This window comes from Sipha flava, unplaced genomic scaffold, assembly GCF_003268045.1.
Source record: "Sipha flava isolate LNK unplaced genomic scaffold, YSA_version1 237_pilon_pilon, whole genome shotgun sequence".
Lineage (NCBI taxonomy): Eukaryota > Metazoa > Arthropoda > Insecta > Hemiptera > Aphididae > Sipha > Sipha flava.
Genome location: NW_020272879.1, coordinates 320,006 through 333,160, shown reverse-complemented (window position 1 = coordinate 333,160; position 13,155 = coordinate 320,006). Strand labels below are relative to the sequence as shown.

Sequence of the window (13,155 nt, the reverse complement as noted above, 5' to 3'; positions counted from 1 at the left end):
CGAAATTGATTATTTTACGTATATTTAAATTTTTCACATATATATTATAATTAATACAAAAAAAAAATTAAATTAAATTAACTTAATGCATCTACTTTTTAAAGCTAGAGTATCTATTGTTTTGTCGGTGGTCACGAGTAAATCCCGATGAATATTCATAACTGCTAAGCCGTTCAACCGATTTTCACCAGATGTGTTCCTCAAATATGTTTTTAAGTGCCGTAAAGACGAAAAAGATCTTTCACTGCTTGCAGTGGTTACTGGTAAAGTAATCAATATTTTTAAAAGTCGATGAACAGTAGGAAATATTTATTATTATATATAATAATTCATTAATAAGTGCTATTGTTTCGTAGTTTAATTTAATAATTTTTGACTCGGTCGGTAACTGCGCAATTGAAAATTAATTAATAAATGATACTATTAAAAACTATTTAAATGCTATTAATTTTATTTTTGGTATTAAATGACAAGTATTGCATAAATATTAAACGACAAGATCCCGCAACAAGTGCTAAAACAAACAAGAATGTTAATTAGAAGTATTATTATGCATATCGGTTGATGATTAGATGCGATAAAGACGTTATTCTACGTTAAGCTTTGTCAATAATTCATGGTCGACATGTATGTAAAGATAGAGAGCAAACAATTACGATACTTGCGATTCAATCAAAAAAAGCTGCGTGCGAAAGATTCTCAAAACAATTGTTAGATATCGGCGATGGGAAAGTTACTACAGATGAAACGGGATGTATAAAATTACCGACCGATTTCTGCACAATCATTTATTTACAAGATGCTCTCATTGACCAGATATTTCCCAATATACACAGACAATACTCAAATCATGAGTGGCTGGCAGAAAGAGTAATTTTAGCAGCAAAAAATATGGACATTAACGAATTGAATCTCAAGATACAACATTTGTTACCAGGAGACTTGGTGTCATTCAAATCTATTGATACAGTTTATGATGCTATTGAAGCTGTAAATTGTCCAATATAGTTTTTAAACTCATTGGATTTACCAGGCAAGCCACCGCATAATTTACAACTGAAGGTTGGATCTCTGGTTATTTTGCTTCGTAATTTGAACCCACCACGGTTGTGTAACGGCACGCGATTAGTCATTAAAAAATTAATGAAAAATGTTATCGAAGCCATCGTTTTAAATGTCAAATTCTGTGAAAATATATTATTACCGCGAATCCCTATTATACCCACAGATGTGCCAATACAATTTAAATGCCTTCAATTTCCAATTAGATTGGCATTTGCAATGACTATCAATAAGTCTTAAGGCTTAACGATGTCTGTCTGTGGCTTAGATTTGAGCACATCATGTTTTTCACACGGACAATTATACGTGGCGTGCTCTCGAACCATCCAGTTTGTTTTGGCGAAAGATGTGATAGCAAAAAATATTGTACACTCGGTTACATTAAGGGATTGATATTGTTTTTTACTAATATTGTCATAATTAGGGATATACGAGTATATAATTATAAAGGAACAATTTGAATAAATTATTAAAAAATAAATGTTTGATGTGTTTTCATTTTTATATTCCGTCACCGTTCACAGCACTCCATACCTCTTCTACTTATATACCACATCCTTACACACTTATATTAAATTAGTTATTTTTTTCTAGCAAAATATTCTCTAGAAATGATTTATATGACAAAACAACGTTTGTCGGGTGAACTAGTGTTATTATAATACCCATTATTAATGGGTATTTATATTTCCACATAAAACTTGACCATATCAGAATTTTTATTGCTGAATATATTTAAACTTTGTAATCTTCTTTCTTTTTTTTTTTTTTTGAAATATCGCTGAAATTTTCAATGTGTTAAAATTTAATATTAATATTTAGTTGAAGATTCTATGAAAAGTAATTAGAAAAATACTGAAAGCAAATATAAACAAGGTTTATCTTAGATCTTAGACCTAGATCTCTAGTCTTAGACCCACCAAGTAACGTGATATGTGGCGTAGCAAACGTATAACAACAAAATTATGTATGATGTGACACAACACCTAGGTACTTATATATCTAGTAACTAGTGGCACCAGTAGTCAATATGTTTTCTGTCAGTATGTTATGGCATTGGTAAATTCAATTGATGTTAATAACAAAAATAATTGAATATAGTTTTGAGTTCATACATACTGGAAAAAGAATCAAAAAATTAAACATATTTTTGTTTATTTAAAAAATTTCTTGCTTATCCAAAGCAATTCCAATAAATTTATAAAATAAAATAGTTTTTAAGAATAATATTTATGTACAAAATGTCTACGGAGTGGAATTTTAATATTATAGGTGTTATTACTCATAAAATCTTTTTCCAAGAATAAGCAATTAAGTTTTTGTTGCAGTAGTCCTAAATACTAATTATAAATTGGCTTTAGTTTTACCAAAAAAGAGCATATTACAAATTTTTAAATTGGTATATTTAATCTTTCAAAAATGAAAAATAATTTCAAAGATTTTATCACTTATTAAATCTATTTCTTGAAATTATTCACACTCAACTTAGATTATGAAATGTAATCATTAAGTATAAATAATTAAAAATTATTGGTTACCATGAGTACATCAATTCATTATCAACATAAGTGAATATATTCTATAATGTTATGATTACCAATCATTTAATTGATAATTTACACAAATTAGTACAGAATTCTAATTAACTCTTGCTGATAATTAAAGAATTCAATAAAAAAAATTTATATTTGTTTATTTAGTATGAATGGAACACTTTAAGCTACTTAATTTTCAAAATAATCTTTAACCAAAAAGCTTTAATTTACAAATAAAAACTCACAAATTGTAATCAATATAAATGTAAACTTTATTAGTTTAAAAGTATTACAATGTTTTCATAAAAGGAACACAATTATTACTTATTTGAGAATAAATTATTAGCTTATAATAGAGGAAATATAATCCTATTGTAGTATGTATTTTTACAATACCAAAAAAATATTGGATTCTAGAAAATACAGTAAAATTAATCTAATATTATAAATTATTAACTAATATAATTAATTTTAAATCATTAAAATATATTAAGAAAAAAAAAAATATGCGTAAGATTTACTGATTGACTTCCATACTCTCACAGTTTTCTTTATCCTTGTTCGAAGACTGTTTGATACTTGGTTGGTTAGTTTGAACAATTTGAATCGGTCTTTCTCCAGCACTTTTTTCAGGTACCTACATTCATAAAAATATAAGTATCATTATAATATCTTTTGTTAAGATAAATTAAAAAATATCAATAACAATATATAAGTACCTTTTTCGGAGCTCCAATACTCAACACACCATCTGAGGATAATGTAGACTTAATAGAATTTGTATCAACGTTATCTGGTACCTTGTATCGCCTGGTAAACTGACGTGAAATGTAACCGTGTTCATCACTACGTTCCTCATGTTTTCCTTCAACCACTACATAGCCATCAGCAACTTTTACAGAGACTTCTTCAGGCTTGAACTGTTGAACATCCAAGTTCACCTTGAAGTTGTTTTTGTCATTTTGGATACAAGATAATCCACTCTCTGCAGCAGAATTTAAGCGATGTGGTCTTAGGTAAGACTTCAACAAAAATGGACAATGAGTTGGACCATATTGACGTGGTGCTAGGAGTAAATCGTCATCTAGTAAACCAAGACCAAAATGTTGATCATACATGGTTGGCCGAGCCAATTCATCCAATAAAAACGGCAATATAGACATCTAAAACAAAGTAATAAATATATATATTATCCCTTTTAGGTGAGACATTAAATGAAATGTATACATTTTGAAAGAAAACATTAAGTATATTTGACATACCGAGAGATAACAGATATGCGAGAGTAAGAAAATAAAATCATACAATCATACTATCAATTTCATAAATAAATATAAGTATAAACATAAATAAATCAAAATTCCATAAACTTCCATAGAAAATAAGTTAATTTAAATTACTAACGGAGTCTTAAAGCTTACCTTGAATTATAGTCAATGGATATTACAAGAAAATAGGAAAATCGTACAACACAACTCGCAGAGATAAATGCAGAAAATGATCAGTCGAAATATTAACGGACGTGATATACAACGACGTAAACACTCAGCTGATGCGATGATACTGAAGCGACTGTTAGCAAACGCAGCGCTTTTATTGGACGTAGAAAATTCGAGAACGCCAGGAGTTCAAAACATGGACGATTCTAGAACATTCTCGATACACATTTCCTTCTATACAATACAATGACTTTATTTTTATTTTTTTTTTTATTTTTTCATTGAACAATGTATTGTACAACTGTACAATTAAGCACAACTAGTAATGATGAATAAGAGATTTTTTTAATATGAAAACTACCTACATAGAGAAGCATTCTTTGAATACCAGAGAGGAATAATTTTAATAAAGATCTCAACAGTATATTAATATATTAGTCTAATACAATGTCTATACATTTTTGTTCAAGCGCATACAAATATTTAATAACTCCGAGTATTAAGTCCATTGGAATAAAATACGCTTGTAAAAACACCTGAATATTGTGAACCAACTACAGGGACGCCGAGACCTATATTGATGTAGGGCGACTGCCCTACATATTGAAATGGGTGGGTAGGTGGGTGGGTGGGTGCCGGGTGGGCAGTAGCTGATGCCTGATAGATGTTAACTGTAAGAAAGATATATAAGAAATATATTAGGTACCTATGTAAAGTATAATTATTATATGTAATACACTAAATAAAAATTAAAAATTGATCTGTTATGACAATATGTTATTATTATTTAAAGTCATAAATTTTAAAAATGTAAGCAATGAATTAGAGTTTATATATTTGTATTTAATTACCATTATTACTAATGATCAATAATTATATTCATATTTTATATTGAATTTAAACATAATATCTATGTTTATCTAAAATAGTACTAATCAAAACTGTAAATTGAGGAACATAAAAATACACGAATTTTTTATAAATACCTTTATACCTCTATAGATTTCATGTAAGTACTATATATTTCTTATTAGTAATAGTTTATTTGTATGATTCTTAAATGGGTACCATAATTATGGATTTTTGCTTGTTATACGTATAACACAGTTTTATGAACTTATTAAGGATATATCTATATTATAACTGCTTTATTGAATGAAATTAAGATAATTAACTTAAATAGGTATTTAGGTAAGGTGGGTGGGTGGATGGGTTGTCAATTATGATTTGCCCTACATATATTTTTATATTTCGGCGCCCCTGACTAACTAGGAACATTAGTATTTAAAGCTTATGCGGATCTTGGGAATCGAATTGATATTGATTAACTGATAATTGTTACCTACTATAGTTAGTGCCAGATCTAATTCTCAGGATGCCGGGATGTAAATACCAATTGGAGGCCTTTAAAAAAAATGTGCTTTATTACTTTCTGACTTCTCCCAATAATACCAGCATACAACAAGCCATTTGTGCTTGCGCCTCTGCACAGATAAGGGGTTGAAATTGTTTAATATACTTATATATATATATGCATGTAATTAATTTAATTTAAAACAATGATATAACATCGGAACACGAAAAATAAAAAATAAATACAACAAAACATTATATACACATTTCGATAAACACAATCAATAAAAATAAAAACCAACAAATTATATGAAACAACCAAAATTACTATAATGGTTTGAGTAGTCTAAAATGGGTTAATTTTTCTCAGGTTTAAGTTTACGAGTTACAACCGGGTTTAGTTTTTTTTTGGGGTTAGTTCAGTTGAAAAATAAAATGTTTCTTATTGATAGTATCTGTCAACTTTTATTAGACATTAGAAAGTAAAGACATCAGTGAAGGACATTATTCATAATAATGAAAAATAAAACCTAATTTTTATTATATATAATTTAATCTAACCATTAATTAATTTTAATTGCATTATATTTATTACGAGAACCATAGGCGTGCGCAGGTGGTATGCAGGGTATGCAACTGCATACCCTAAAGTTTAGGGCCTAAACATAGAGCCTTCTATCCAAAATTACAAAAATTAAATAAAAATTATGACATATTTGGTCTTATGTATATATTATGTGATTTCGTATTACATTATGATTTTTATTATATTTTTATATTCAGTCCCAGACAGTTTAATTCATTTTTGAAACACAAATCATATACTATAATAACGATTTAATTTGTTAATGAAATTAAGAAGTACAATAATTCAAGCGAGATTAAATAGCTATCAACTACAGAACAAGAAATGGATATAAATTAAAATCCCGAAAACATTATTGGTGATATTAAGAACTCAACTGTACGTAGAATCGTTTTATGATTAATTTTGCTTATTCATCAAATTTATTTTGTTTTTCATTTAAGTACCTATACAATTACGTTTTGATTTATTTACTCTATACTTATTACTCAAACCATTTCAAATGTTATGTATTTAATATTTTTTTTTGTCGTAATTTATTTTAAATTTTAATTATGAAGACAGTTATAACGATTAAGAAATGACTATTCAGTCACTTTTTTCAGGAAAAAAAATTAAAATTTTAAATTAAATAGTTATTAAGACTGGAAATTCGAACGCTTAATTTAACTTTCAGTTTTAGGTGGTGGGGGGGTTAGGCAGTGGCAGCCTTTTGCATAGCTTGAAAAAGAGGTCTGCGCACGCCTATGATGATAACCTATGTACTCACATACCAAATGTGTACCATAAAATAGATAAATAAATAAATACATTTTCATAATCCTCTAGATTATCCTTTTTTTTTTTAATTTCATGAGAAGTCTCAAAATATCGCAAAAAGATAAAGGATTTATCTATTTTTTGATAATATTTGAAGACTTTGGTAAACAAGGTACATACATATTTTAGTAATTAGCTTCAAAAAATATTTGTATTTTCCAAAATTAAATTGGATACAGTATTTTAATCTCGATGTGTGTTATGTTTTTAGTGATTTGGGGTACTTATTTTCGAATAGTCCTGGTACCTACATGGTTACAATATGTAAAAAACATTTTTAAATACTACAACTAACTGAAAAATATTGTACAACTGAATTACGTAGAAAAATAAAATCTATCAATATTAATGGTTGTTGAATATTTAAAATTTGCAAAAAGTTATGAAAATAAATGGAAATTTATTACAAAAACAATTCAGGAAAAAATTTCAAAATTATTTTAATTGTAAAATAAATGAAACTTAATGTTTTATTCTTTAATTTTGCACTGTTGAAACAATTTTAAAAACAAACAATGATTACTATTGTTCAATTTGAAAAATATGAAAACGGTAACTTCCAAGACAAATAAAATATTCACATCAAATATTTATAACGAACAATCGAGAAACGCGCGAATGTTCTAGAACGTTGTAAATACGTTGTAACGGTGAAATAGGGTGGGTACTACGCCGTGGATTTTCTAGAACATTCTCTCGGTTATAAATACGCGGACGGCGCACTACCCGGCAACAGTTGTATCACGAGTGCGATTGAATACGGTGCTATACGTATACCTCATAGAGAATTTACCATACGATTATTTACTGTGCGATACATTATTATACACTGCGATTATATTTGTGCTTCATCTCTAAAAGTTTTGTGAAGTGTTGTGTTTATTATTTTTTTTTCTCTCCCCATTTGTGTGCGAATTTCTGAATAACACGAACAATGGTCGGTAAAACGGCAATCGGTATCGATCTCGGCACCACGTACTCATGCGTGGGTATCTGGCAACACGGCAAAGTGGAGATCATCGCCAACGATCAAGGTAATAGGACCACTCCAAGTTATGTGGCGTTTACCGACACCGAGCGGCTGATCGGCGACGGAGCCAAGAACCAGGTAGCGATGAACCCCAAGAACACGGTGTTCGACGCCAAACGGTTGATCGGCCGTCGTTTCGACGACGAAAAAACGCAAGCGGACATGAAACACTGGCCGTTCAAAGTGGTAAACGACTGCGGTAAGCCGAAAGTGCAAGTGGAGTTCAAAGGTGAGAACAAAGTGTTCGCCCCGGAAGAGATCAGTTCGATGGTGTTGACGAAAATGAAGGAGACGGCCGAAGCGTTCTTGGGACGGACCGTAACGGACGCGGTGATCACGGTGCCGGCGTATTTCAACGACTCGCAGAGGCAAGCAACCAAGGACGCGGGCGCAATTGCCGGACTGAACGTGATGAGGATAATCAACGAACCGACAGCGGCGGCGTTGGCGTACGGTCTGGACAAGAACCTAAAAGGTGAGAGGAACGTGTTGATATTCGATCTTGGCGGCGGCACGTTCGACGTGTCTGTGCTGCAGATAGACGAGGGTTCGATATTCGAAGTAAAGTCCACTGCTGGGGACACGCATTTGGGTGGCGAGGACTTCGACAACCGGCTGGTGTCGCATCTGGCTGAGGAGTTCAAGAGGAAGTTTAAGAAGGACGTGCGCGGCAACCCTAGGGCTCTGCGACGGTTAAGGACCGCTGCGGAACGGGCCAAGAGAACGTTGTCGTCCAGCTCGGAGGCCACTATAGAGATCGACGCCCTAATGGAAGGCATCGATTTCTACACCAGGGTGTCCCGAGCACGTTTCGAGGAGCTGTGCGCAGACCTTTTCAGATCGACCCTGCAGCCGGTGGAGAAAGCGTTGGCTGACGCCAAGTTGGACAAGGGTTCCATACACGACGTGGTGCTCGTGGGTGGCTCTACGAGGATTCCGAAGATCCAGAGTCTCCTGCAAAACTACTTCTGCGGCAAACCGCTAAACCTGTCCATAAACCCCGACGAAGCGGTCGCTTACGGTGCTGCCGTGCAGGCGGCCATTCTGAGCGGTGACACGAGCTCTGCCATCCAAGACGTGTTACTCGTGGACGTGACCCCTCTGTCATTGGGCATTGAGACCGCGGGTGGTGTGATGACCAAGATCGTCGAGCGCAACTCGACAATTCCGTGCAAACAAACGCAAACGTTTACCACGTATGCGGACAACCAGCCGGCTGTTACCATTCAAGTGTTCGAGGGAGAACGGGCCATGACCAAGGATAACAATCTGCTGGGAACGTTCGATCTGACTGGCATTCCTCCGGCTCCGAGAGGTGTACCTAAGATCGACGTGACTTTTGATCTGGATGCCAACGGTATATTGAACGTATCGGCGAAAGACAACAGCTCTGGTCGGTCCAAGAACATTGTTATCAAAAACGACAAGGGCCGTTTGTCCCAAGCTGAAATCGACCGAATGCTCAGCGAGGCAGAACGGTACAGAGAAGAGGACGAACGGCAGAAGGAGAAGATCGCGGCCAAGAACCAGCTGGAGAGCTACGTGTTCAATGTGAAACAAGCGTTGGACGATGCTGGCGATAAGTTGACCGAATCCGAGAAGAATACCTGTAAACAAGAATGCGATGCAGTTGTTCAGTGGTTAGACAACAATCAGTTGGCCGACAAAGAAGAGTTCGAGTTCAAATTAAAAGAAATCCAAAAAAGCTGTTCGGGTCTTATGATGAAATTACATGGCGGACAAGCGGGAGGACCTCAAATGCCTGCTGGTGGCGCCGCTGGACCACATTCCCGTGGACCTACTGTCGAAGAAGTCGATTAAGTTAGTTTCTTAATATAATATGTCTTGCTGTATATAACTTGTAACTTCTTTCCTATTTTGTTCGTATTTGACTGTTTATTTATTATGTAAATATTTTCATTAATTGTAATTTAGGTACGTTGATTTTATATATCAATATATGTTAAGTCATTAATGTATAGTATATTTATTGGTTATTTATTATGTAGTTTATTTCGTGTAAATAAAATTTGTATCATAGAATTTAAATTTGACGTTTTTCATTTTTCTCAAATCCTTATATTCATAGATAATTATTAGGGTTCGAATTTTATAGCCTTTGCTACTTATTATTGGATAGAGAAAAAAATAGCAGAGTGGGCTATAAATTTGTTTAATGCACCAGGAACTCTAAATATGAAATTTTATTTTGCTATTTTTTGCATATTAATTTTTAAATTTTAATTATTTTAAATTTAAATTATTATTTTAAAATGTTGGTGCTATGTTTTGCTAATATTCTTAATTCAAAGCTTTATTTTATATTTTTTATAAATCTCGTTTATATTAAATTACAAATAGCATTAATTTAGGCGTGTCAATTAGAAAAATTCCCACATTTTTGTTTCATAAATAATATGATATTTAACATATCATAAACTATTTTTAAATAGCCTTATTATAGCTAATTTTTATGTGTTGCTATTTTTGTTGTTTTTAAGGCATATTTTGCGGTTTTTTTGGTCATAATAGGCGGGCTACACACGTGCATCAAAACTGTATGATTTGACTGTACAGATAAGTCTTACGTGTGTAGGTTAATACGGCATAATTTTTAGAACTGTTCAGTTCATCGGAAATAAATTGAAAGTATCAATTGATAAAACTTGCGATAATTAAACTGCACAGATAAGACGATCCGTGTGTAGGCAAACTGTACACTGTACAGTTTTAATTTCATTACAGCCACACGGTAAAGTCAATTCGTAATTTTAAAAACTGATTAACAACGTATTTTATACTATTATTTATTATCCTCACCATTTAAACTATGACAACAAAAATACTTGAGTGGACAGAAGAATTGATTGAAATGTATCGTTCCAAACTGTGTCTATGGAAAGTCAAGCAAAAAGATTATCATGATCGAAGCAAAAAAGATGCTGTTTATACAAAATTAACCTAATTAAAGAAAGAAGGTGCAAATAAGAATCTTCATTCATCCTCAAGTAATTAATAAATTCTTTTGGAGTAATTCTCAATTCGTTAATCAAATTTGTATGTGAATATTCACTTTTTTTTAACAACCATTGTTTACACCATAAGTTACGTTTTTTTATATAGATATTTTATTTTTTAAAACACACATTAATCCGAGAATTGCGAGAACGCCATCTGTCTTCACCATGTTAATCGACTATGACTCCACGATTTATTCTAATTGTACAGTAAAATCACTCAGTTTTAATTGAAGGTGTGTATACTGAAGTGTAAAACGATTTATATGTACCGACAAAACTGTACAGTCGAATCGTACAGTTTTAACTGCACGTGTGTAGCCCGATTTATAGCGCATATTTTAGGATTTATGGTGCTATAAAATCCGAATCCTGGTGATTATTCATGTGTATGGGACAGAGGTGGCTCGTAAACACATTCTACCGAGCCCGTCGCACCAGTGGTCCGAAAATGAAAATATTTGGCCAAAAATAATTTTTTTGAATTTCAAAAAATTAAAATTTTTCTTTTGTATATACTTTCTACAGAATTTAAGGAACACAACTGTACAATAATAATGGCATAATGTGTTTATAAAATAAAACATTAAAGTAGATAAATGTATATAATTTTAACGAATACTGCGATTTTTGATTCGTGATAATTTCTTAATGAAATTGTCCCCACCAAATAAAATAAAAGTCAACCAAAATGTTTTCGTTTGATTTATATAATTTAAGAATTACTGATATTATTTAATAACCACATTATCAAATAACGATTATTATCGACCTGTAGTGATAGTGGAAATGTATATGTTATCGGAAAAGATGACAATCAGTCAATGTTGACAATGACTAGTCAATAACGATAATGCCTGATTTAGCACGGAATTAACGTCAATACCTAGTCATCGATGACAATTTCTAATAAAAGAAGGCATTGATGATAACATTAAAAATGAATTTGATATATTTTAATACTTATTAGCTAGTTAGTATAAATCATAATCTTAATCTTTATTGTTACGTGATAAACTACTATGACACTTGGAATTATATAATCTAGTACAGCGGTTCCCAAACTTTGCTCCGTGGAGCCCTTGGTATTCCGCTGTGGCTTGCCTAGGGCTTCGTTCGTAACACCACAAAAAATTTAAAAAAATGTTCGTTATTTGAAATTAATATAGGTATATTTCATAAAGACTTGGATGTTCCATAATCAGATCGATCGCCGATAAAGCAGTATTGATATTTGTTGATTATGCGGATTTATAACATTGCCTAATATGAAACGGAAATGTTGATAAAACTACGAAATATCCATCATTTTCAGTCATTGTCAACAATGACTAGGATATATCGACAATTCCTGAATTTTCATCTTTTTCTGTAACATACACGTTTTTAAATATTATAATAATAAATTCATACGTTTTTAAAGTCTATAAAATTAATAATGTTTTTCACCGAGCTTCACAGATAATATTGGTATCATTTAATTAACCATTATCTATTGAACAAAAATGTGTAATATTTAGCTGCGCGTTTTTGCGTATCTCGTTATAGTAAGCCGTTGAATTTTGTAGTGATAAATATTCAGAATTATATAATTTACATAAATTAACTATTTTTAAATATATTATAATAACAAATATTTAAAAAGAAATAATATTATGTTATTTTATGATTATCGTTAAAAATATTTTATTTCCCATAAAACAGAATTATATTGTATACTTTTTTATTACTTCATAATTAAAAAAAAATCAATTAAGAATGAAAATATAGTTTTATTTATTTATTGTGTATTATTTTTAACTAGTTTTGAAAAAATTATATTTTTGGCTAACTATTTTCATTTTAGGACCACTGTGTGACGCCCCGGTAAAAAAATTTGGATTGGATGGTTGGGTTGGCCAGTGCTCAGTAGTTTGGTAAAATGAAACATAATAAAATTTAATAATAATATATAGGTAATAAATGTTGGATACAAATATTTAGAAACGTATCTTAAAATCTGTTTTAAATCAATGCTAATGTAATAGGTACTATCTAGGTATATTATAATTTGATTAAATTAAAATATTATATTATAAGCTATAACCAGAATAACAAGACAAAGTATAATTATATAGTGTATGTTCCACCTTTTTTTGTTCTATGACCTGCCTAGTACTTGCTTATTCGACATCGATAATGTTGATTTTGGTTTAGATGCTCTAAAAAATGTTAAGCCTATAGGCCTTGATGACCTGTCTGGTATCTTCTTATATAGTAATAAGTCTTCAATATGTTTTCCACTGTGGCTACTTCTTAGGCGTCCCCTTGATAG

At 31.5% G+C, this 13,155-nt stretch overlaps 2 protein-coding genes across 2 annotated transcripts; one reads left to right on the top strand and one right to left on the bottom strand.

Annotated features, from left to right (window-relative positions):
• Nucleotides 1-2,935: 2,935 nt before the first annotated feature.
• LOC112683917 (alpha-crystallin A chain-like) lies at nucleotides 2,936-4,168 on the bottom strand. Its single transcript, XM_025555128.1, has 3 exons — nucleotides 4,019-4,168; nucleotides 3,317-3,760; nucleotides 2,936-3,234 (listed from the first exon to the last, which is right to left on the bottom strand). Exons 2-3 carry the CDS (start codon nucleotides 3,758-3,760, stop codon nucleotides 3,115-3,117), a joined length of 564 nt encoding a protein of 187 aa, XP_025410913.1. The 5' UTR covers nucleotides 4,019-4,168; the 3' UTR covers nucleotides 2,936-3,114.
• A 3,372-nt stretch (nucleotides 4,169-7,540) lies between these two features.
• LOC112683920 (heat shock protein 68-like) lies at nucleotides 7,541-9,759 on the top strand. The gene has a single exon (XM_025555131.1). It carries the CDS (start codon nucleotides 7,729-7,731, stop codon nucleotides 9,643-9,645), a length of 1,917 nt encoding a protein of 638 aa, XP_025410916.1. The 5' UTR covers nucleotides 7,541-7,728; the 3' UTR covers nucleotides 9,646-9,759.
• The last annotated feature ends 3,396 nt before the right edge of the window (nucleotides 9,760-13,155 follow it).